Genomic DNA, 24361 nt, shown 5'->3' with positions numbered 1-24361 from the left:
GACATTTTTGTTGAGACAGATATTGATTAGAACAGATTACATAGAAAACTAAAACATTGAAACTCCCATGAATTACAGAGCAACTAAGCAAGGATGGTAGAAATTAAAAGTGTGTTACATTAGATGTTGGAGTCGATTGCCATGATGGTGCTAAGGTTCATAGGGCTCATAAGGTCTCTGGTTCCTTTGAAGATCTCATCCACAATGAACTCCAACGCACGTTGGCTTGGGTGGAAAGCATCCCAAAATGCATAGAGATCCCTGTTTGGGCACACGCTGGATAAAGGGTTGCACAGTCCTACCCCGTTAAATCGACCTTGCCCACAACATGCTACCTTTGATGTCACAAAACCTGCATTTTCTCCCCAACAATTACGTTAAAAAATGAATAAGCATCGGTTCCCTAATCTTAATATTAATTAAATGTTGAAGAGATTACCATATTCTTGAGGGTTGGAGATGAAATTAATGTTCATTAGGAAGGCATTGACAGCAACAAAAATGTCGGAACCAAGCTGGGAGTTGAGATTTGTAGTCATTTGGAGAAGCATAGGGTTGAAAATCTGAGTAGCTTGTTGTAACTCTGGGACACACTCACCATTGCTGCTCCTCTGAGCAAGTTGAGATGGGATACATCCAAGTGGACCGGTTCCTGTCACCAGAACCCTTCGAGCTCCCAACTCATACAATCTCTACATTAACATTTAGGCTACAATTCAATCAGAAATAGGTTTGCAGGCTGCACCATTCTAATCATTTTTTTAATGATTGTAGGTACATGAGTATTCAGGCATGTGTATCTCAATACTCACCCCACCTCCTTATAAGAAACTAGAGAAAAAATTTATCTAATAATGGTTACTACTATTTTTACCTATAATGTTTTTAAAATCAAAGATGTTATACAAATTGTTTTGAATATAAAAGTGTATTACTACTATATATAACCCTGATCAATTTTAACGAATCCTAACTTATATGAAATAAACACATGCATTTCTGTTAACATGTTATCTAATCCACCAACATCAAATTTAGAGATGACAAAACAAAAAATGAATAATATTATTTTAACACTTAGTTGGTATAGATATTCTATACAAATTAAAAGCAAATAAACTATAGTTAGTTATATAAGGTGTATAGTATAAAATACTAAGTGTTAAAATATAATTATATTAAAAAAAAAAGAAGAGAAGAATGACCATGAGAATTTTTCGGTACTCATAGATAAGGTAGGTAGAGAACTGGGGCACGCTGAATTGGTGAGACCTTGGAGTGATTGGAGTGAAGAAATAATTGTTAACAAAGTCATTACCACCCAATGTCATAAGAACCAATGCCCCATTTACAACCCTTTTGGCTCTTTCACTTCCTACAACTTCACTTAACCGTTGTTGGTACTCCACGAACAATGCAAACTGCTGGAACATTCTCAAAATACCAACCTATTAATTGAATACCCAAAAAATTAAGGATCATCCACTGTTAATTTCAATTAAACTATTTATAAATATAACTTTTAATTAGCGATAAATTCATTTTTTTTCTCAGTTTACATATTTATTCAGGAATACTAACACATTTTTTTAAAGGTTGAATACACTTTATATATATATATGATAGAAAATAAATATGGGCAGCAGAGCGCTTTACAAATTGGATGCCAGTGTCATTGAGGATTCCCGTCCCAGCAGAAGCAAAATTGGCCCCAACCAAAAGCTTTTGTCCATTTAATTCAGGGCTCAAGTAGGGCAATGTGGGCTCAGACCCAATTCGCTTGCCTAACATCAACATTTCACACCCCACAAAGATCAAAACCATATATGGGTCAGCATGCACATATATAATGTATTCAAATTCAATTAAAGAATCAAGGGAATTGAAAATTGAATTGGAGAGCATGTGCAATATCAACATATGCTTTTCATTTTTCAGAATCTCAATGAGAAACAATAGTTGAAACGTGAGAAATAAGAAAAAAAGGGTGATTGATTGACATACTGATAAGATCAGGGAGGTTGAGGCCATTGGAGAAGCGTCCAGTGGGGCGATGAGTGGGATAGTCAATACCATAAGGGGGAGAGTCAGCACGTGCCGGGGTTGGCAAGTAATTGTTGTTGCCACTGTCAACCAGTGAGTCTCCAAACACAAAGAAAGCACGAGTTCCCTCTGTTCTCTTTGGATCAACCACAATCACTGCCACCACCATGGTGGCCATGACTAGGACCACTCTCATAGTACTTGACATTAGCTTAATTATGTTACCACTATCATGCCCTTCTCCCAAATATTGGTATATATAGTACTTAATTGGTGGGTGATATCTATGGCTAGCCTTCAATGATCTTATATAACCTTTTATTACATTGTTTTTTTTACTGTATCATTTAGTGGGTGTTTGGAATAACATTGCATTTTCAGCGTATGCATGTCTCCCACGCAAAAATTACTATAGAGTATAGCATTAAAATGATTTACGTAATACCTAAACACATGCTTAATGTACTTTGTATATGCAATATTTGTATTCAATTTTAATGTACTACTATATAATAAGAATTTATGATGTCTCAATACTTTTATACAAGAATCTATCTCCGTTTTTTTAAACGAAGGGAATGGTGTTATAACTGATGATAAAAGCATATACGGTATCAGTTCAACAAATCATTGGACGTATGATTAAACTTTACTGAGGGGTGGGGGGATTGAGAAGACAGTGGAAGTTGGGAAGTTAATGAGCTTCCTCTTTAAGTTCAGTTGTGGTGCATGGTACACGTTTATCTGATTGGTCCGAAAAATGACATAAGCAATACTTTTGAAGAAAGCCAGTGTCCAAACATGTTACATATATGAAGGTAAAAGTGAAAATGTTAGTGTCATTTATGATGGTTGTTGCGTTGTCCAGATTTTAATATATGCTTATTGACAAACAAGGAATCTGCTTATTATTCAATATAATCTGTTCTGTATACTTTGCTAACCATAAACTATATCAATTAATGAAACGACTCAAGTAAGAAAGAAACTGTTGTTAACATGTCATTAATACCCATGCTTTCGTTTTTGACAAAACTGGATATTCCCTCTAATCACTTTCTGAGAATTTAAAAAAGTTGATCAATATTTTTCCCGTTTAATGTTGGAGTGATTTAAATATAGTATATGATTACATATCATTAATTCATTAAACAGTTCTAAAGATTTTTCTTTTATCATAACACATTACACTTTTTATAAGCATTGTAAACTTTCCTTAATAAAATTTCTTAAAGCATCTTTTTATTCTATAGGACATAGGTGAAAGATCAGTGTCTCAAAATGCAATTAAGATGTATGTAGGAACCATTTTAACAATCTATTTTATTTTATCCAAACACGCTCGGTCTCTTTAATTCTTCAAGACACAGCACACTTGGCTCAAACATGCACGTAAAATTTAACCTACTTTTTTCACATATTATGCCAAAACAAACCATTAGCTCGAACATTTCTACCATTAAAAATCTAACATCCAAGCACTATTATTTTATTTCACTTTTTAAACTATAGACTGAAGGTGTTATCTGAGAATAATTTACATGAACTTCATAATTATTTCAACTCTTTAAACAAAAGAGAAAAATGTTAATAAAACTGAATTCAAACTACAATCGGCTATTTATTTTTACCGATAAACTATCACCCTGATCCTTGGGGTGTCATTTTACATGTTTGCTCTAATTGAAGAGCAATGCACTTTGCTTGAGGAGTGCATTGGAGTCCCTTTCTAGTAATAATGAAAGCGTAATGGTCACGTTGCATTGACTTGAATTTTCAGTCACCTTGAAGAGTAGCTCTGAGCCTTGTGTGCTCTTTAAGGTATGATCCCCAACACAGTCCAATTTATTAGGTTGGTATATGAAATTGAGTATCCATGTGAATTGCATAAATGACTAAGTTATGGATAATCTCAATTCTCAACCTTTTTTTTTCCCCTAAAAAATGTTAGATGGAAGCATAGTATATACGCTTTTAGGTCGGGTTTTATTATAAGATAAACTCAGCAACTTTGGTGGAAATAACCTACTTCATTACACGAATCAGAAAAAGAAAATGCTTGTCTTATCAATCAAATGGCAAAATCTAAAAAAAGGAAAAGAGGGTCCCGTATGGTGACCATGCACATCTACCCTTTGTAATGCCATTTAATGGTGGCATTCAATGTTGATTATAACACTTCAATAATAGCTGTTTATATCTATAAAATGAAGCTTATAGTCAGTTGAAACTGAGGATTAGTTAGTCCAAATTTAAGTAAACGGCTTAATTTTGATAGGGTTTTAACGTGGGCCTTTGGCCATTACCTTCTATGAATCGTCGTATTTATTTAATAAAAAAATTAAAATGTTTGCATTATCGCTTCTTTCATTTTTTATTTGTCATTGAAAAAATATTCTTATATAGTTGTCATTTTAAAAGTTTGAAATGACATCAATTTATATATTTCATTCAATTCTACCTTTATTATTATTTTTATACTAAACGGGGCCTAAAAAATAGAACAAAACTAAATTACAGTTTAAAGATACCAAAGACCTAAGACATCTAATCTTAACAAAGAAATTAAGGTAGAGGGAGCCTTATCAAAACAATTATTTTTCTCCATGGCGTCATCACATTAATTGGCTTATCTAAACCTAATGAATTCTACCTTTATTTTAATTACAGTTGTTCTATTCTATACCCCAGACCATAAAAATAAAAGAAAAATTATTAGATATAAAATACAAAAAACCTATTAACAGTTCTTTTTAAGTACTTTTTAGCTTTAAATAGAATTATAAAATAACCTTAATTTTAAATTTTAAATTCTTACTTTTAATTTTAATTTTAAAGTAACTTTTAAGATTTATTTTGTGATGAAAATAAAAAAATTATCTATCATATTTTGTTTTAGTTTATTGTTTAGTTAGTCAATACGATGTATAGAATAAGTTTGTCTTATTTATTTTATTTTATCATATTCATTAATTTAAAAGTTATATTAAGATCAAATTTAGTTAAAAATAAAAGAAATAAGATAGAACATTCTTTTTCTTTTCATTCCTAACTATACAACTTACTTATTTTAGCATAACCTATCATTATTATAGTTGTTATTATTATCAAAATTACCATGTGACTATTACCTACTTCAACTCTAAAATAAATTAAATTAAAAAAATAAACACTATCTAAATATATCCATAAACAAAATTCTTAAGATACCGGTTAACATGACTTTAGCCTTTAATATGGTACAACCAAAAAATCCAAACACAAAATACAACAGACTTTATTTATTTTGTTTTAAATATAACAATACAAAAATTTTAAAATCATATTTAATTTCCCATCCCCAGAGAAGGTGGGTGTACATTGTTTCATAATTGACTTTAAAAATAATTTAGAGCAAAACTAAAGTCGTAGCATTCAACAAAATTTTTAAAATTTGTTATTCAAATCTTTTATCTTATTCACTATCTCATGTTTTATCTCTTATTTCTTTTTCTTCTAAATCATTTACCATTTTTTTTCTTCATATTTTTCTCTACCTTCCCCCATCTGTAGGGCGCCATCATGCAATATTCTACAAAGAGTAGATGTACTTCTCGGGAGGAAATATTTAATTCAATCTTAGCTGAGTGTGGTACTCAGAAAGGAATATTTAATTCAACCTTAGCTGAGTAAGGTACTCGGGAAGGAATATTAAATTTAACTTTAGCCAAGTGTGGTACTTGGGAGGGAATATTAAATTCAACCTTAGCTGAGTGTGGTACTCATGAGGGAATATTTAATTCAACCTTAGCCAAGTGAGGTACTTGGGAGGAAATTTTGATTCAACCTTAACCAAGTGAGGTACTCAGGAGGAAATTTCGATTCAAACTTAGCCGAGAGGTACATAGGAGGGAATATTTAATTCAACCTTAGCCGAGTGTGATATTTAGGAAGGAATATTTAATTCAACATTGACCAAGTTTGGTACTTGGGAAGGAATATTTAATTCAACCTTAGCCGAGTAAGGTACTCGGAAGGGAATATTTAATTCAACTTTAGCCGAGTGTGGTACTCAGAAGGAAATATTTAATTCAACCTTAGCTGAGTGTGGTACTGGGGAGGGAATATTTAATTCAACCTTAGCCAAGTGAGGTACTTGGGAGGGAATTTTGATTCAACCTTAGCCAAGTGTGGTATTTGGAAAGGAATATTTAATTCAACCTTAGCCGAGTATGGTACTTGGGAGGGAATATTTAATTCAACCTTAGCCGAGTGGGGTACTCGGGAGGAAATAATAAGAGACTATTGACTTGTAAAGAAAGTTCTATCATTTTATTGATGAAGTGTCTCGTTAAAGACCTTATTTGAAAAACCTCTTTTCAAGTTCTAAAAAGAAGACAAAACTTGAGTGAGGAAAGAGTGCACTAAATTTACTAAGTACAATTTCTAGCCTTATAGGGAGTGTTCGTGCGCTTTGATATTGTCAATATCTCTGTTGCTAAAGCCTGCTCGAGTACCTTGGACTGGCTAGTATTTAACATTGTGTAACTTACAAACCTAGGTCTCCTCGGGAGATGTTCAGTTCGGATATTTTGGTCTTTGTTTCCGTGTTTGTTTCTTGCGTGTTCGTTCCCTTCAGATTCTCTTCAACTGGGCACTTGTTCCATCTAGACCTGGTTGTGGAACTCGGCCAGTTCTTCCATTTGCATGTACTTGATTGCAGATACTGTTGACAAATGGCCCTGGCCTAAGGGCTGTTGTGAGATGGTGCATCGCAACTGTCGGATCCAAGTTCTGGATAGAGAAGGCCATTTGCCCAAAACGTTCGATAAACGACTTGAGTGTTTCCTTCTTCTCCTGGCGAATATTAACCAAAGCCAACAAGGTCAGTTGATGAGGATGACTAGTGGTAAACTGTAAATTGAATCGTCTGGTGAGGGTTACAAACGAATCAATGGACGAAGGGGGTAGCCTGGTGAACCAATTGAGGGCTAATCCTCGAAGGGAAGTGGGGAAAATTTTGTACCATAAGGCCTCGTTTTCTGTATACAGACTAACTTGGGTTATGAAAATATCCAAGTGTTCTCCTGGATCAGTCGTTCCATTATACTTTTCTAACGTTAAACCTCTCTAGTTATCGGGTAAGTTGGCCTCCAGGATAGGCTGAATAAAAGGGCTTTGACCCGAGACATCATCTCGTTCAGTAGGGATTCCAACTTGTGGAGTTCCCTTAGGCTTTTCTTGTAATGTCGAGGACTCTCCCTACTCTTGGGCGAGGGGTGTAGTTTGAGAAGGTATGTGGGTTCTTATCTCTCCTCTTAAGTTGACATTTTCCCTTCTCAAAGCCGAAAGCTCAAGAACGTCTTTCTCCTTTTCCTTCTTCATTTCCATCATCTCTACTTTGAGTTGCCTCAACACTGCAAAGAGGCTTTCATCGCCACCTCCCTCTATTAGAACTTCAGGGATCAATTGACTAGATGTAGTATCCTCCTGCTGCCGAGAGGTTCCGCCTTGCTGAGTCTATCCGCCTTGCTGGCTTCTTGTAAGTACCATGATTACTCTTAAAAAATGAGACAAATCGTGCCCTATAGTGGGCGCCAAAATGTTCATGTTCGAGAAACACTAGTCTTCAAGTCTCTATTTGGATAGAGTGACGTCCTTCCGTATCTTGCTAATGTTACTTGACGTGAGGAGGGTACCTGCAAAAGGCACTCCGATGCTGAAGTCAGGATTCAGTTTTGAGCAATAAATGTTATTTTATATTGAAAAGTCCACACTTTACCTGTACTTCCTACCTTTCCTTTATAGTCATTGTTATGGGCTAATGAACTTGCTGAGTCAGCCTTGATTTTTGCCCTTTAATTAAAGTAAATAATATTCTGATTATTACCCTTGATTGAATTAATTACCTTCTAATCTGACAAAGTGTATTCGGCTATATTAGACCAAAAGGTACTCGGTTACCTTTTCCTAGAGATAAGACCAAACAGTGCCCTATCCAGTACACATCGTTTTTACATGACTTCTACTTTCAGATGATAAAGCAACAGAAACATATATTCTAAAAAATTTCTACTGATTTAATTCTCTAAATACTGAAAAATGCAAACAAATATGCTCCTAGTTTTATTTTTGTTTAATCAAATTTAAACTCACTTAAGCTTAACAAACAAATTCGTTTAAGTGAATTGTCTCAGACCAAGAAAAGTAGCAGCTCTCTTCAAGAAAAAAGTGGTGTCTCAGACAAAGCATTCTAAAAACACTTGACGTTCTTTGAGGCAAAAGCAAGCGCAGTCTGCAGCAAAAATTCATCACAAAAAATACAATTTTAAGACATACCTGTTAACTCAAGCGAATAAATTATCAAAACAAATGAATAATTTTGACACATACAATTTGTTGAATAAAGTTTTTCATTTAAGCATGTTTAAATTCGTTTAAATGAAAATAAAATTGAATATACAATTCCCACACAAGAATCCAGATCCAAAGACATTATTTTCTTCAATAACTAAGTCCATATTTGTATTCTTTGACTGTAAATATGATTATATATATATAACGTAGGTTATCTTGTTTCATGTGTACGGATTGAATAATGGTAACAAGCGCAGCTATCAAGCATGAGTGTCAGGCATTGAGTGCTAGAGTACTGCTAATTTCGTCAATCAATACAATGTGTTGTTGACATTACATATGTGTACAATTTTGTTGTTCGCATTTTTTTTAACATTAATTTTTCTGGAGAATCCGTTATATTTATATATAGACATTTGGGTCTCACATTCTGTTCTTTTATTTATTTATTTCCATGTATAAAGATATAGAGGAGGTTTGAGTATATAAAAATAATAACTTTTTATTTTAAAAATAACATTTATTACACTTTTAGTTACTAATTGAGGTTAAGATTTTTCCCATTTAAATTCTATAAATTTTGGAAAAGTTTTATTTAGTGGTGTTAATTTTGGGATCTAATATAGAAAAGACTTATTCAAATTAAAACTGAAAATGTTTTCTGGGGAAACCGTGCCTTTGAGACAAGGTAACAATTCCAGCAAGTGCAAAATCTTGAAAAAGAAGCAGCAGCAGCAAAAGCTTTTTCTACCTTCGTATATCTCTCTGAGGCATCTCTACATGCCTTTTATATTTGATAGAGAAATGACAAGTGGGAAAGAAACCATAGTCCTTTTCAAGAATCGTGCTATGCTTAATCTTGGGGATTCAGCCTGCAATTTTTAGGATTTCAAGGAGAGGACAATTTAATTATTCTATTTTATACACTGATATTAAAAGCTTAACTTATAAAACAGAGTCTAATAGAGATAGAGCTGTCACGGGATTTCTGAGCTCTGTGCTTCAATTTTTAAGTTGACAATGCTATGATTTTGGCCTCTAGTCTAGTTATAAATTGCACAGTAACACCTGCCACTGGCTACCACTTGGGAATATTCTTCTCCTTTTTCTGAGTGTTGACAAATGCCTCTACCCTTTTACATTTTGAAAAATTTTGTCCCCTTTTTATTCAGGTTTCAGAATATGCTGCTATGACTAGTACCTGCCTCATATCATATGCACCCAAGAATCTTTCTCTTTATTTCTTTTTCATTGCATTCCACAAGATAAAATAATACAAGTTGACCACCTATATCTCCTGATTATTCGTAAGACGTAGATTATTTTTCATTATTTCACAATTGGCAACTTGCAAGCAAAATTTGGCACGAATATGCCTTATCTGTATCCATTTTCAATTGTTGAATTTGTACTAATTTTATCATATATATATATATATATATGTATATAATAACGTAATACTTTTGGAATGAGTTGCATTCTTTTTGGCACAAGTCCAGTTTTGGCCCGTATAATCCTGAATAATCTCTTTTTATCAAACCAAACAAATTCTACATAGGATTTGACGAAAGATAAAAACCAAAAAACAAGAAGTCCAGGAAATACTTGTTTCAACCTGTGACCCGTTCTTGGACCACATACTTTTCTTAGTACATGAGACACTGGATGAGTTGTAGGACTGTAGGGAATCTTATATTAGGACACAACTAATAAAAAAAGCGAAGCCAAGTAGATAGTTGTATAAAACTGAGTAAACTAGTAAAATTTCTTGTACAATTCTTTAATGTGTGTCTGAGGGTATATAATAAAAAATCAATAAATAGTATTTTTTTCTTAAATTATAACATTTAATATTATGTATATTACTTTTAGTAAAAACTAACTATATATAAGCTTTTATTCTCTGTGAATTTAAACATACAAAACATAAAACTTTCACAAAATCGTCCCTATCTCTTCTATTATGGTTTGAACCGATCAAATATAAAAGAGAGGAAAGTAATTTAGGTTTTCCTTAAATGACAAGATTGGAGACAGCAGCTGGGGCAAAAGGGCACGCTGGTGGGAAGGTGTGGGTGCCATGCGTTTTTGTAACATAGTACTGGTATAGCATCAGCCATCCTAAAAGATGTGTATGAATTCATTTAGAAAAGGCAAATTGAACATGCTCTCAATTTAGCTTTTGTTATGTGGTTTTAGGAAATTAAAATCGTGGAATAGAATACGGTTAGGCTAAGGAAAAGCCATCATTCGTGTGGCCATATGTTGAGACATGTGAATCACAAATCCAATCCATTCATTCATCATTCATTATGATTTAATGGGAGCCAGCAGATCATTACAAGAGGGAGACATGAAAGAGAGGATTGAACTGTTTACCCTCTTTTGGGGTTATGGTGGGTCCTCGTTCCATACATAGTGTACAGATGGTGCAGCAACACAGGCCCACAGCTATGGCCACCTTTGTACCCTCTCAGACAGACTCTGACAATGTTACGTGACCATAAATATACATACACTCACCGTTGAGATGTTGATGATTGAGTACTCAAAATCGAGTGTGCATTACTAATTTATTCTACTGTCAGAGCTGAATTAGATTACACACTTATTGCAATGTAGCTTGTTACAGTGTATCAATCCACTTTTGCTGTTCTTCTCTTTCAACCTTTTTCTGGGTAGCCAATTGCAAGACCTGAATTTCCTTTTCTGGGTTAGGTTTTAGTTTGAGATTTTTTGCTGTGGCATCTGTAGACATCACACTAACAAACTTCTGACCTATCCAAACTTCAGCTAGTCAATTCTTATTTGCCATAGAGCAAAATTATTCTTTTTCAGGGGAAGAAAAAGGGGAAAAGACATCCAGTGTTCTATCATCGGATAGTCTTGTGAAACATAAACAATCCAATTTCATGATATTGCACACTGGCATAATCATTTATAACCTGTGTAATTCTTTATATTCTCAGTTTAAGCAGTTGCATAAGTAATTAATGTGTTACAGATTCGTTAATAAAATAGCTGCAAATTGAAACAATTTTTTAGTAGAATTTAATAAATTAGGTAAGTAGGGCCATGCGTTGATAATCGAATACAACAATAATAGAGTTACAATATTAAAAAAACAAAGCGGAAAGCCATATCAGGGATTCAACCATTCACGCCCTGCCTGTCAAATCAACCACCGCATCCTCCACAAGTTCTTCTAGCAACTTGCCCTCTACATCCTTCACCAAAATATCCATCTCTAATCCCATAAGCTCAACCCAACCTTTCCCCACAACCTCTTTTCTGACAACACTCTCCACCACCAGGCTGTTACTGTCCCCACAATTCCTCCAAGTAGACCTCATCGCACTGGATATTAACTCCTCCATCTGGGCCACAATAAGGTCCACCAATGGGGGAGGTGCACCCTCTGGGACTTGGAGCCTGCTGTGGCCCCCACTCCACAACCTGCACATTAAGTAATTCTCTGAGCCGTAACCAGTAATTTCTATTAGTGCAACATTGACACAATCGAATACAAGCTTCTGATTAGATCTCCTCTGCCTTCGTTTTGCCTCATGGAGATGCTGAGGCTCCTTGTCATTAAGATTGGCATATTTGTCCCTCAACGATGGATCCAATGGACTTTCAAGGGAATGCCATCTAGAGTAAAACGAGTCAGATTGCACTTGATCATCAATTCCAGCTGCTGATAGTAGTTTCTCAACGAAGACAAGCCAGTCTTGATCCTCTACCTTGGTGTCTAAGGAAACCAATGAGGGATTTAATGGGTATGGACTTGCTACCTCTGCACAAGAAGCATCCCATGAGAGGGTCCGTGCTATTGATTCTATAGGTGGTGATTTGTCAATTAAATTAGACTTCAGAGGCACCCGTGATCCTACAGAAAAGAACTTGCGGTCAGGTAATAAAACAGAAATAAAGAAGACAAGGAATATACAAAAAGAACTTCCTGAAATAGCAGCCATAGGAATAGACTGAAAGCAAGGGCTAAGCATTACCCAGCTGACCACCCTTCGCACAATCCAAGGAATCATGAGCAGCATTATCATCTTCAAATGGAGGTTCTAGAACTGAGATTGGACTAGGCTGATCCTGGTTTTCACTAGAAACCCTGGGTACTGCAGGCTTTGACACAGTCAATCCAGGCTGTAAAAGCAAACACAACTGTCTTAGAATATTCCAGTCTACTTATTTAGCATTTTTTAGTATGAACATAAGATTTTACTTGTATGGTACTAGGACACACGAAATTCAGTTTATCATTCCATAATCTACAATAACATGAAATCAAAGAAGTTGTACTGTGCTGTACTATTACTAGGTCTATGCTGACTAAGAAAAGCTAGTCTTATTATTACTTATCAAGTAGCAACTGGGACCCAATGATGCTCATAACCAGATAAAGTTTTCATTTGTTTCATTCCAGTAGTAACAGAAAATCCCAAACAATTTGTCAAACCGGACACAACATCATCAAATTTCAATGGACTAATTTCATTTGTTAGGTAGAGAAGGCATAGACTACAGTTAAAGACAGTTCTTATCATGTTACTTGGCAAGATGCTAGCACAGATTAAAAAAAAAAAAAGCCAGCAGTACAACCCAACAAAATACTTCAAAGTTTAAAGAAGCAATACATACTCAATACTGATTTTCCCTTCTGTATATTTTTTTTCTTGTCCATTCTTCTTCCCCTTCTTTTGCAAGGGGAAAAGGAGGTAAGGGACCAAGGTGTGAAATTTAGAAGGCATTAATGAGTGACCTCAAACCAATAAATAGAAAGAAAAATTACATAATACATCACAAAAAGGAGATCAAAATATTCAGAATAATAGAAGCTATTACCTCTAGAGGTATAACACCTTGTCCATTAGGGATAGAATCTGATAAAATTTTGCCCGATGATTCATATGGAGCTGGAAGAGAACACTCTCCAAATGATCCACTGTTAAAGCTTAGAGACACATCATCCCTAAGGATTCCAGGCGAATTTACTGGAGATGCTGATGTTTCAGCGATGGTATATTGGGATTCATCTTTAGATTGAGATAGACAAGATTTTTCCTTGGTTGGTTTCTTATTCCTTGAGAATAAGAAACTTGTAACTTTTCCTTTAAATGATGATTTCATACTCTTTGACTTTGTCAGCTCCTTGGACCCACATGCTTTGCCAGCATCATTATCACAAACTTCAACATTGAGCCCATTTTCATAGACAGTAGAAGCAGCAGGAACAGATTTTGACCTGGGGAGATTTTTAGGAGAACCATCCACACATATTTCATCATTGAAATTTCGACTGCAAGACACAGATTCGCTTGGTTCCTGTTCTTTATGTATACCCTCAACCTCAGTTATTACAGATTTCTTTATATCTGAAAGAGCAAGCATCTCACCCAAGGTAGAGCTTCTCCGCAAATGTCTTTGCTCTTGAGGACCCTTATTTGATGCCATCATGGCCCATCTTTCAGAAAGTCGTTTCTTGGCTTCTCTGCATACTGATGATTCAGGAGAACCAGATGCACGACTGAAGGATGATGAAGAAAAAGGACTGCCACAGCGATTGATATAATCCCAAGAATGCCTTGGAGATGGTGACGTTACTTCCAAATCACTAAAATTCCCTGTAGTATACTCATGATCTGATTTGTTGAATGAACTCTCATCACCAACATAGCCATTGGAAAATACTGAAGAATACAATGTTTCGTCTCTTTGATGGCTCATCAGATTTCCATGCATTTGCTTTGTAATTTCATTTGCCGCTTTTCTTGATTGCAGCACTTCATCATCTTCAGGTTCCTGGTAGAAATTTCCACTTTGCAGATTTTGAGGTGATGACATTGTTGGTGAAACCACAGCCTTAATCTCATGTGTCTTCCCAGGGCTACTAGGCTTCAATACCACTATTCGAGTAGGTTGAACTGGAAATTCATCAAGTTTCTGACTAGCTGGAGAATATCCAGGACTGCATTTCTCCCATGCAGCACCAACATTTGCTGGTTTCTTAATCTGTTTGTCATTTTTCTTCCCCTTTCCACCAGGTTTTTCATTGTCAACCATCTTTGAAGGTTTAAGAACAGTAATACGCTTTGTTTCTGCTAGTGGAGTAGGCTGAAGTTCATAAAGATTTTGAGAATCCAATAACCTGATTAATAGATCATTATTGGAACTTAAAACTTCCAAGGCATCATCAAACTCCTTGGACTGCCTAAGTCTCTCATCTGTTGAAAGACGTTTAGCTTCCATGAACTTCTGGCGAATGAGTGCCATTTTCTTCCCATTAACATCTTCAGTCGACTTTTCTCTCTCTGGTGTCTTGTCTCTTACATTGCTTGTTCTCTGTGATTGCAACCATATTTCATATATATCCTTGTAAGCAATCTGTTCTGTGCTCAGATGAACTTCATGAAGCATTTCCTTGTCCATAAACCTATCTTGCAGTTGCCAGTGTTTGAATGGTGACCCTGAATGACCACAAATATGTTGAGAATAATCTTCTCTATGGCTTCTGTCCACAGATAAATGAGGTTCGCCCTGTGGAAGGGCTTCAAGGCCCATTAGTTTTGCTACTAAATTTGGTGGATTGGAATTGGAAACAACTTCTTTGGACATTTCTTGGTCTATGAGCATCTTGATGGGTGTTCCATTTACTTTCTTATTTGAAGAAGCTCTCATTGAGTCGGAAACAATCTACCAAGTCCATGAAAACGGAAAATAAATAACTAAATAAAGGCAACTACAGCAAAGCATACAAAAATCAAAAATAAAAGGAGCACCCCACGTGACATCACAATTAGCTTGAATTTCACCCAATTAGCTTGAATGACAATAAATAATAATCCCCCCTTCCAAATTACCAGCTTATCCTCTATCTGACCACCAAACGGAGGACTCATGATGCGAGCAACATCGGACTGACTTCTTGAAAGTGAAGATGCTGCAATTCAAGTAAAATTTAGTGAGAACGAGATTGGAAAATAAAATGGCATAAACTGTCAACAGTAGAAATCATAAGTATAATTATTCCAGGCAACTTAGAAATAGAAAAAAGCTTTCGGCAATTTAGCAAAACCTCCAGCTGGGTTTTCATGATGCCCAGGATATATAAAAACCAGACAGATCACCAAGAGTTATGTGTTAATCCAGAAATCAATCAACAAAAACGCAAAGGAAATAAACTCCAAAAACTACAAGGCAAAAAGGGAACCACTACCAAACTACAAATTACACACTTTTCTAAGTTTCCTCTTAGTCATCACCTCAACCCAGCACTTCACCAAACCCCAAAATCAACAAGAGAAAACCACAAACTCATTTTAAGATAGCTATCAGTTACAGTTCCAAATACAGTGTCAACATGGTTTAAGCAAGATCATTCAGAAAGACTAGTACCAAGCAAAGCAATGCTTTTTATTTTGGGAGCCGGGGGGATTGTTAAAAGGGAGAAACATTCCAGGGCAACGTGAAAAATCAAGTGTGTAGACGAAGAGAGAAAGAGGGAGAAATCACCATCACGATGTGGCTTGTCCGTAAGAAGCTTGTTTCCGTTTACACCACCAGTCAAATCAAAGAGGTTCACCATTCTTCCCAAGCATCCTGGAAAAGGTTTCTCAACATTGTGAACCCTTCTATTTTGCACCCCATTCATTTCAACAGCTGCACATACACATCACCATCATTAATCCCCACACACAACAAGTACACAACATCAGGGTAAGTTGGGGAGATCTGTAAGCTGAAGAACATTTAGACAAATCCATTAAAATAAGAAGAACCAATCAACACGAGTACAGAAAAACACAAGATCCAAACACTAACGCAATGAACACAAGGAATACTTTACGTATACCTAGAAAACACAAGAACAAGCACTATAGACCTGATGTAGTGTAATCTTGCAATGAATATCAGTAAACAGAAACACGAACATAAGAGAGTAAGCAGAGAACACAGACACAACTTTCGCGAAGCACGAGAAAACAAATTGTTCAAATACAGGAGCGCATTCACATGAAAAATCAAATCAACAAACACGCGTCGGCAAATGAAAATAAAAACCGTTGGTTTTGGTTCAGTTCAGATTTGGAAAGAAACGCAGAGTGATGAGAAGGTTATATTGTTGACAGTAATTGCCCCCGAAAATGCGAAAGGACATTCTTCCCGAATCCCAAACAGCGAAAAGGAAGAAAATCACGAAAGCGGAATCTTCTCGGTCGGAAAATTTGGCTGAGGCGAAAAAGCTGCGAGAGAGAAAAGCAAATCTAGAAAGAGAAAAAGCAGAGGATTCCAGAACAGCGAGATCGAGGCGAAGCCAAAAAGGATAGTTGCTGAAAAGCTCACACAACCAAAAAAAGTAAGAGAGCTAACCTGGCGCGACGACCGGTGGCCGGCGACCGTGGCATTCCCGGCGGAGGAAGTGCCGGAAGCGACGGCGACACGGAAAGTAGAGAGAGAGTGTGAGAGAGAGAGAGAGAGTTGTTTGTGTGGTTAGCTGTGTGTGACTTCCACCGACTCTCTTTGTCGGACTTGAGAGCCTTTCTTCCTAACTACGATTCATATATCGCTTTTTGATTACGAGTAAACACACTCTCCCCCTCTTCGCCTCTGCTTAATTAATTATTATTAATCAATATTTAACCATTTCTCTTTTTCTTTTATATATACACTATTTCATTTTTTATGATAATAAATTATCTTGAAACTATCTCCTTATTAGGAGTTTATTTATTCAATAAAATAATAAAAACAAGTCGGGAAAAACAATGAAAATAAAAGGTTAAAAAAATTGTATTTTGATTTATATGGTATGCGTTTTTCTGCACGATTTGCTTCCATTAGGTTCCATATTCTGTTGTTGTACGATTGTACCATGTTATCATCACTCTTGCAAGTAAAACATTTAAGACTTGGTTCTTCTTAAACTCAGGACAGAATTTTAAAGAATAAAATATATTTTAATTGTTAATAAGAAATTATAAATAACAAACTTATGTTGTGAGGTATAATGCTTAATTAATACAGCAACCATTTAAGAACGCGTTTTTAATAATGACATGATCATAAAATCGTGCTAGAACACTGAATATAAATATTGTTTAAAACAATTAAAAACTTAGTAAAAAATAAATAATGTGTACGAGGCTTTTATTTACAGTATGAATGTCTGTTATGATAATTAATACGAATAGAAAAATTAGGATAATTGATTGTGCTGTGAAATAGCTGGAGAATATATACACCAATGAATATTTTAACAAGTTAGCTTTGAGGGGAGAAAGAAGACATTGGACTTAACAAATGGCACCTGCTGCAGTAACCTAACGGGGAAGTTTCGCCATTGTTGTGACTTGGATGTGGACTCGACTATAACGCGCTTTCAATAAAACATTATAAAAATCTACTTTTAAAATTTAAATTCACTTTACGATTTATTTCAATTTCATAATATTTATTTATACTCATATAATGGTACCTGTGACAGAGGTTTTTGGTCGAACAAATTCGCGGGTAGTTAAAATCTGAATAACATTGGTAGATGTTGGGGATGCTAGCGACCTACCACCAACTACTGTGACCTTTTTCATAACAATGAAGTGCAGTACTTGGTATTATTGCTTCAACTACCCTCTTTCTCTTCAAAGTTCTCAATCACTATAACTGTAAAACCTTAACACTGCAAAAATAAAAAGCAAGATCTATTAATCACAGCTACAATTTTAATTACTGATATAACAAAGTTTCTTGAACAGTAAAGGCAAAATGTATTTATCGCTGCCTAACATTCTGATACTTTAGGCCATTTTATTACATGAATCATTATTTTGGATGAGGTTAAGTAATCAAGCAAGCCTGCCTTTAAGAGTCATAAAAGAATGTCATGAATTGAGAAATTTTTTTATGATTTTGAATCACTGTGGTTTCTTAAATTAAATTGATTTTGTGTGTGTTGAGTGTTACATAGAAGGTATAGATTAAAAGGTGACAAGAGGGGGATACAAAGAAGAAAGCAGAGCCCTAAATCTAATATTGTTAAGTTTGACTTAGCAATGATTAATTTGTTTGATGTTACCTCTAATACGCCAAAACCTAAACAAAACATAGCCGTTAATCGGGGGAGAAAATCTTTGAATGGGCCACAAAACACACATCGCTTTCTTATGTCTGTGACGTATAAGCTGCACATGCAACACTGATTAAATATAATACCAATCCTCTAATTAAATAAATACAATAATCTTAACTTATGGATGAATTCATATCGTAATAAACTTAGGCAACTTAGGAGATTAATTTGAACAAGATCTTACAGAATTTTAACATATCCCATGTAATCCTCTTGCAATCTCTTTTTCCTACAACTTTTTAAAGCTTCTCACGTCATTTTTATCCTCACGGACAGCAAAAATAACCTAAGTGAAAATAATAATAATACAATTTTAATAGATAATCTGCTAGAAATAAAGAAGGAGATGAAATTTAAAAATAGGATAAATAATAACCCTGAAAATCTGAACATAAATATAAAAAAATATGATAGAATTATGTAAATAATTTCTTTTACATAATATAAAAATATGAAAAAAAGTCTTAGCCCGAATGAAAATATTGGTGGGGGAATGGGCTTGCAAATAGGGACGGTGTCTTTTTGTGAAAAAGTACTAATAACGACAAGGGAAGTTAATTATGATCCATTAACGGTAATAATCACCTTTCGATCTTTTTTCTAAACACTTTGTTTTAAACCAATTTGGATGAAATAACGTGGTCTAAGATTGATGAACTATTTCGACCAAATTCAAGGGTTGAACATGAAAAAGAACATTTAGTCATCATGGTTACAATACAAAGTAAGAAATTAAATACACTTGAGAAGGAAATTCACATCTAAGTGGAAGCAAGCTAAAATCTATAAAAGTAAACGAGATAGTGATGATAGCGACATGCATGCAACGTCTCAATTAATTAATGGATTTTTCCTCTAATATTTGTGGTTATCATAAATAAATGCGCCTTAATCAAAACCAATGTCATGTCCGAAAACGTTTGATTATAGCCGTGGAAAAGTAGCATTTCAACATCTTTTTCAGATATCATCAAGCCCTTAATTATTTTTTATGGGTATTGGATTAATGGATTTAAGATTTAAAAAGTGTTTATTAGTAATTATTAAACTGAAGTTTGAAATTTGTATGCGTTTTTTTAATGATGGAGGGAGATATATAAACCAATGTCATAACTTGGGCATAAATTTGAAATCTATCAACCTTGGCTAAAGTGATAGGATTGGATAACAAGAAAATATGTAAATGAAGAACTAGGGTACCAAAAAAAAAAAAAGATCGATTTTAAATGTTAGCATTTTCTTTTTTATTTTTAAGTGAGTTTGGGCATAAATTTGAGTTTTCCTTATCAAAATAAGTTTTAGAATTTTTCTTCTAATTTATTCTTTCTTTCAGTGAGCTGTGACTTTTTATGTCGAATATCTTACCTTTTAATATTTAATTTATAAAAAAAATAAATTATACTTACTTTTACATTATTTAATAAATTTTTATTAAATAATTGTATCTTTAAATTAATATTTGGATTATAAATTTTTATCACATAAAACGTGTTTATAAAAATTTAGATGAATCAAAATTTATTTCACACCTTATTCGTATAAATAAAACTTAACTTTATATATATATATATATATATGAAAAAAAATTATTTGATTATATTTTAAAATTTATTTAAATTAAAGTAATATATAATTTTTATTTATATAATTTACATTAATATAATTTAATTCTTTTTTATTTATATTTTTTAAATATTTAATTTAATATTAATTAAATTTTAATTTTATATATTATATTAAATTAATTGACACAAAGATTGTATACTTTTTTCACACGAATTGCTATCCTATCATAAACTTTCGTATTTTTAAAATTTTATTTTAAAACATAAAAAGTATTCATTATTTATGATGAAAATATCTTCGATTATATATATATATATATATATATATATATATATATATTAAAATACATAAGTTCATTATTTAATAATAATAAATAATAATAATAATAAATTTATATATTTTTAATGTTATTCAAGTTAAGAAAACATATGCGTACAATAACTTAGCTTAGACCTTTCAACTAAAATCTAATATTCTAGCTTAATTGATTTAATTTGCTGGCAGTTGGAGACTTAATTGAACGTGAATGATATTTCACTTAAATTTTAAATCATTGTTCTACACCAAGTTAACGCTTCTAAAATTTTGGTTAAGTTAGCACTTAACCGTCAAAATTAATTTACCTGATCGATTTGGTTTAGATTACTTTTAAAAATTAAGATTTAATTATATTTTTATTTGTTATTATAAATTAATATTAAAATAGTCTATTATTATGATTTTTTAATAAAATTACACTGTTAATATAGATTTTGTTAATATATTACATTAGCAAGTAATTTTGTAATAATAGGATGTATTATGCTAATAATAATAATAATAATAATAATAATATATGGTATCAATACTTCAAATATCGTACAATGCATTATTTGTTCATATAAACTTTTTGGTCAGATTAACATAATTTATTAAAAACTATAAAAATATAAAAAAATATTAGATTAAGAACACGATTAACATAAGTTTTATAATTTTCAATAAATTTTAACAAATAATAAAGAAAATATTCCAAAAAAAATGTTATTAGTATTTCTAACGTAAGAACTTAAAATATTTATTGGAGGCTTGAGAGTGATATGTATATTTATCAAGTTTGGATTGAGACAATGTACTGTGGGCGAGTGATGAGTGTGAGTTGACTCGGAGATTTACACGTAGATGAGTTGTAATAACATTATCCAAAGGATTGGGATATGGTGCATAGGTGGCAGCACCGTAATGGAGGAAACGATTGATACGCAGTTCTGGAGATGAGATATCATAATTCTCCAAAATAAACAATCAGACATAGTTCATTCTTGTCTTTTGTCTCAGCTATTAATTTTTTTTTGCCACACTTTAGATTACCATAATAGAAAGAGAGATAGAAGGAGTGATGGCTAGTTGCAACATGGCATCAGCTGCTTCTGGGTTTGTGTTGTCACCTAATGTAACAAGCAGCACAAATTCAGCATCAAGGATCACTATGCTCATGATGTACCCTCCTAAGAACAACACTTGTAGGCTTGTTGTGAGAGCAGCAGAAGAGGGTGCAGAAGGAGCAGTTACACCTGCAATAGCCACTCCCCCACCTGAAGCTGAATCAGCTACCAAACCCAAGCCTCCACCAATTGGCCCCAAAAGAGGTGCCAAGGTGACTTACACTCTACTTCTCCCTTCTATCTTAGTTTGGAATCATCCTTTGTACCATAGTCCTTTTTGGGTCAATTTGAGTCACAATATACAATTTTTTTATTTTGGATGCATTTAGGTTTAAGATTTTTTTAGTAAATTTTTTATTATGGAAGGGTTTACAGTGTAAATTTGATTATAAATTTTACTGAAATAACATGAACAAAAATCATTTTATAAATTCTTCTAAACATATCTTTTAGACTTATTACTGAGGCTTATCACTTTATTATAAATATTTTTTAATTTATCTCAATAAATTTAAGAAAAACATTCAGCAACGATAAAATTGGACAACAAAAAGTTGTCTTTGATTTTGGTGTTATTTAGACTTAAGGAGGAGAGAGATAAAATGAAAAAAAGAGAGAAGTATTGTGTTTCTTAAACGTGAGCTTGATCCATAATTAGCAAGAGATAAGTGGGCTTTAAGTTTGAGTGACAGTGACAAAAAAAAAAATTTGAGGAGTCCGTCTGTTTAAAATGTTTTAGACAATTTATATTCATAATTCTCTTACTTATATATTTTTGGGTTTGTTGTTAACTTAATAATGCTAGACTTTGTTATTTTAATAAAAAGAAAGAAAATTAAAAATTAAAAAAATGTAATGAGTGATGTGATAAGAAAAGAAGAGTGAAATAAAAAGAAAAAATAGAGTAAAAATAAGATGTAAAAGAAAGAATGTGTAAATTGTTGTTATATGTGGCAAAATTTTGACAGCAGTTAACTCAATTCCATGCATCACACTAGGACAGTGAACTCATGCAATTTGGTTTGAATCTTCTACTCCAAGCAAAATAGTTGGAACTTGAAATGTGTAGTTAACTACCAGTTTAACACGAAGCTTGTCTCCTTCTAAGTTTTTGTTTGTTGCACTTGTCAGGTTAAGATTCTTAGGAAGGAGTCCTATTGGTTCAATGGTATTGGTTCTGTCGTTGCTGTTGATCAGGTTAGTTTTTCACTTACCTTAGGCAACCCTCCTTAATTTTATTTCTTGTTTCATTGATTTTTCTTTGTTGTGTTGTGCAGGACCCTAAGACTCGGTACCCAGTTGTGGTTCGATTCAACAAAGTTAATTATGCTAATGTATCCACAAACAATTATGCTTTGGATGAGATTGAGGAACTCAAATGAGTCATTTATTTTAGTTGTAATTTGACTGTCGTCATGCATTTCCTGTCACAAGCCTAAGGGTTTTCTTCTCATATAGAAGAATGTGTATCATATTTTCTATGATATCTACCCCTTCATCTCTATACACAACATTCTATATGTGCAATTGCTCATACACATAGCAAATTGAGACTTCCCCTACTTATAATTGAAATAAGTAATTGAGCATATTAATATAATCATTTTAAGGCCACTCAATGTTAGGCTATTACCAAGAGAATAAAAATAAAATGAATCACGTTAAAAAAAAACGAAATGCTCCTCACTCTTCTCAAGAGAATGAAGCAGAAAATCAGCTTTTTAGGTGATTTGAGAGAAATAGAATGCAAAGGTGAAATTAACAAAATGGTGAGGAAAGAATATGTGATTCAAACACGGCTTATATAGATTAGAGAGTAGTAATTAATCATTAATCAATCATTTGTGAATGTAACTAATCACTAAAAATTCCTGCAATGAAAAATACAGCCAAATGAAAATTATATCGATTACCGAAAAATTCTTACATAGAGTAAGAAAAAAGTTATTGTTCTGCGCGCAAGAGACAAAATAGCTGAGTTTAATAAATTAACAATATACTAAACTAAATTAATGAGGTGGCTTGTCATATATGAGACACATTTAAAACAAAACAAAAAAAAGATAAGTTAAGCAACTTTACGTGAAATTAGTATCAAAGATGCTTTTAAACAGAAAATAGCTCCAATGTGTATGAATCCTACCCAAAAATTCAAGAAAACAGAATCCAATGCAAGAAAAAAGAGGTATAGGTAACTTATGGGATCTATGTTGTGTATTTTTAGAGTTATTGGAGTAGATATTTGCTTGAGTTGTATACAAAATGAATAATAAAGTGATATGTCATAGTAAACTTCATAAAAAGTTATTAATCATTAAGCCATGCAACTCTAATAGATTTAATGGCATAATCATGATTAAACTGTAATCAAATTTATGACAATTAAATATATATATATATATATAATATTTTTTATTTTATTCAATAATAAATTAATATACAATATTAAAAAATAAGGCATTAAATTTTGAACTAATATAAAATATTTATATTATGTGCTTTATAACAAAAGAATTAATAATAAAAGGATAAATGTTAAAAATTCATGTATATAAATCTTTATAACTTCTCATTGAATTTTTATTTAGTTAAAAATTAAATTTAGAAATAGAAAGTTCATTTTTTAACAAAATTAAAATTCTACCAATTGAATTTTGACCAGTTTTTATTGATTATAGATCAGTTCGACCAATTATAAGTAAATTCTCTCCAATTTTAAGACCACTTAATTTTTGGGACAAGTAAATCAGACAAGTGAGTAATTCTCAACTTAACTAATACGATCCAATTTTTAAAACAACAAATATTAAGATAATCATAAGTTGGATTAGGCTTGACCGAGTTAAGAGTTACA

General features: G+C 33.1%; 3 protein-coding genes across 9 annotated transcripts; 1 reads left to right on the top strand and 2 right to left on the bottom strand.

Annotated features, from left to right (window-relative positions):
• Positions 1-119: 119 nt before the first annotated feature.
• Positions 120-6834, bottom strand: LOC113860789 (GDSL esterase/lipase At4g28780-like). The gene is made up of 6 exons (XM_027493296.1): positions 6696-6834; positions 2005-2280; positions 1657-1784; positions 1206-1448; positions 440-692; positions 120-352 (listed from the first exon to the last, which is right to left on the bottom strand). The coding sequence occupies exons 1-6, from the start codon at positions 6832-6834 to the stop codon at positions 120-122; spliced, it is 1272 nt and encodes a 423-aa protein (XP_027349097.1).
• A 3381-nt stretch (positions 6835-10215) lies between these two features.
• LOC113861081 lies at positions 10216-16979 on the bottom strand. 7 transcript variants are annotated; one of them, XM_027493690.1, is made up of 7 exons: positions 16762-16922; positions 16453-16634; positions 15904-16050; positions 15252-15331; positions 13237-15084; positions 12390-12537; positions 10216-12268 (listed from the first exon to the last, which is right to left on the bottom strand). In XM_027493690.1, exons 3-7 carry the CDS (start codon positions 16040-16042, stop codon positions 11538-11540), a joined length of 2946 nt encoding a protein of 981 aa, XP_027349491.1. In that variant the 5' UTR covers positions 16043-16050; positions 16453-16634; positions 16762-16922; the 3' UTR covers positions 10216-11537. The 7 variants fall into 7 exon arrangements, with proteins under 7 accessions (XP_027349491.1, XP_027349487.1, XP_027349490.1 ...); XM_027493686.1 differs by lacking the exon at positions 16453-16634 and having other exon boundaries at positions 16762-16979; XM_027493689.1 differs by having other exon boundaries at positions 15904-16634.
• Positions 16980-21355: 4376 nt separating this feature from the next.
• On the top strand, positions 21356-23049 carry LOC113862714 (photosystem I reaction center subunit IV B, chloroplastic-like). Its single transcript, XM_027495854.1, has 3 exons — positions 21356-21719; positions 22639-22704; positions 22785-23049. The coding sequence occupies exons 1-3, from the start codon at positions 21462-21464 to the stop codon at positions 22887-22889; spliced, it is 429 nt and encodes a 142-aa protein (XP_027351655.1). The 5' UTR covers positions 21356-21461; the 3' UTR covers positions 22890-23049.
• The last annotated feature ends 1312 nt before the right edge of the window (positions 23050-24361 follow it).

The sequence above is a fragment of the Abrus precatorius genome, unplaced genomic scaffold (assembly GCF_003935025.1).
Source record: "Abrus precatorius isolate BTA unplaced genomic scaffold, Abrus_2018 Scaffold3, whole genome shotgun sequence".
NCBI lineage: Eukaryota > Viridiplantae > Streptophyta > Magnoliopsida > Fabales > Fabaceae > Abrus > Abrus precatorius.
The sequence above is the reverse complement of the archived record's forward strand: the minus strand, read 5'-3'. Positions and strand labels throughout refer to the sequence as shown.

What these genes read in the sequence shown, in the direction of transcription:
- LOC113861081 (XM_027493686.1), bottom strand. Translation starts at nt 16,042, where the DNA reads ATGAATGGGGTGCAAAATAGAAGGGTTCACAATGTTGAGAAACCTTTT. An exon ending in AAGGTGTTATACCTCTAGAG is followed by an intron (nt 12,538 to 13,236) that starts GTAATAGCTTCT and finishes TTGCTTTTACAG; the next exon opens with CCTGGATTGACTGTGTCAAA. An exon ending in TGCGAAGGGTGGTCAGCTGG is followed by an intron (nt 12,269 to 12,389) that starts GTAATGCTTAGC and finishes TCTTTTCTGTAG; the next exon opens with GATCACGGGTGCCTCTGAAG.
- LOC113860789 (XM_027493296.1), bottom strand. Translation starts at nt 6,834, where the DNA reads ATGGCCTTCTCTATCCAGAACTTGGATCCGACAGTTGCGATGCACCAT. An exon ending in TGGCCGAGTTCCACAACCAG is followed by an intron (nt 2,281 to 6,695) that starts GTCTAGATGGAA and finishes ATTTGGGAGAAG; the next exon opens with GGCATGATAGTGGTAACATA. An exon ending in CAACCTCCCTGATCTTATCA is followed by an intron (nt 1,785 to 2,004) that starts GTATGTCAATCA and finishes TGTTGATGTTAG; the next exon opens with GCAAGCGAATTGGGTCTGAG.
- LOC113862714 (XM_027495854.1), top strand. Translation starts at nt 21,462, where the DNA reads ATGGCTAGTTGCAACATGGCATCAGCTGCTTCTGGGTTTGTGTTGTCA. An exon ending in GCCCCAAAAGAGGTGCCAAG is followed by an intron (nt 21,720 to 22,638) that starts GTGACTTACACT and finishes TGCACTTGTCAG; the next exon opens with GTTAAGATTCTTAGGAAGGA. An exon ending in CTGTCGTTGCTGTTGATCAG is followed by an intron (nt 22,705 to 22,784) that starts GTTAGTTTTTCA and finishes TGTGTTGTGCAG; the next exon opens with GACCCTAAGACTCGGTACCC.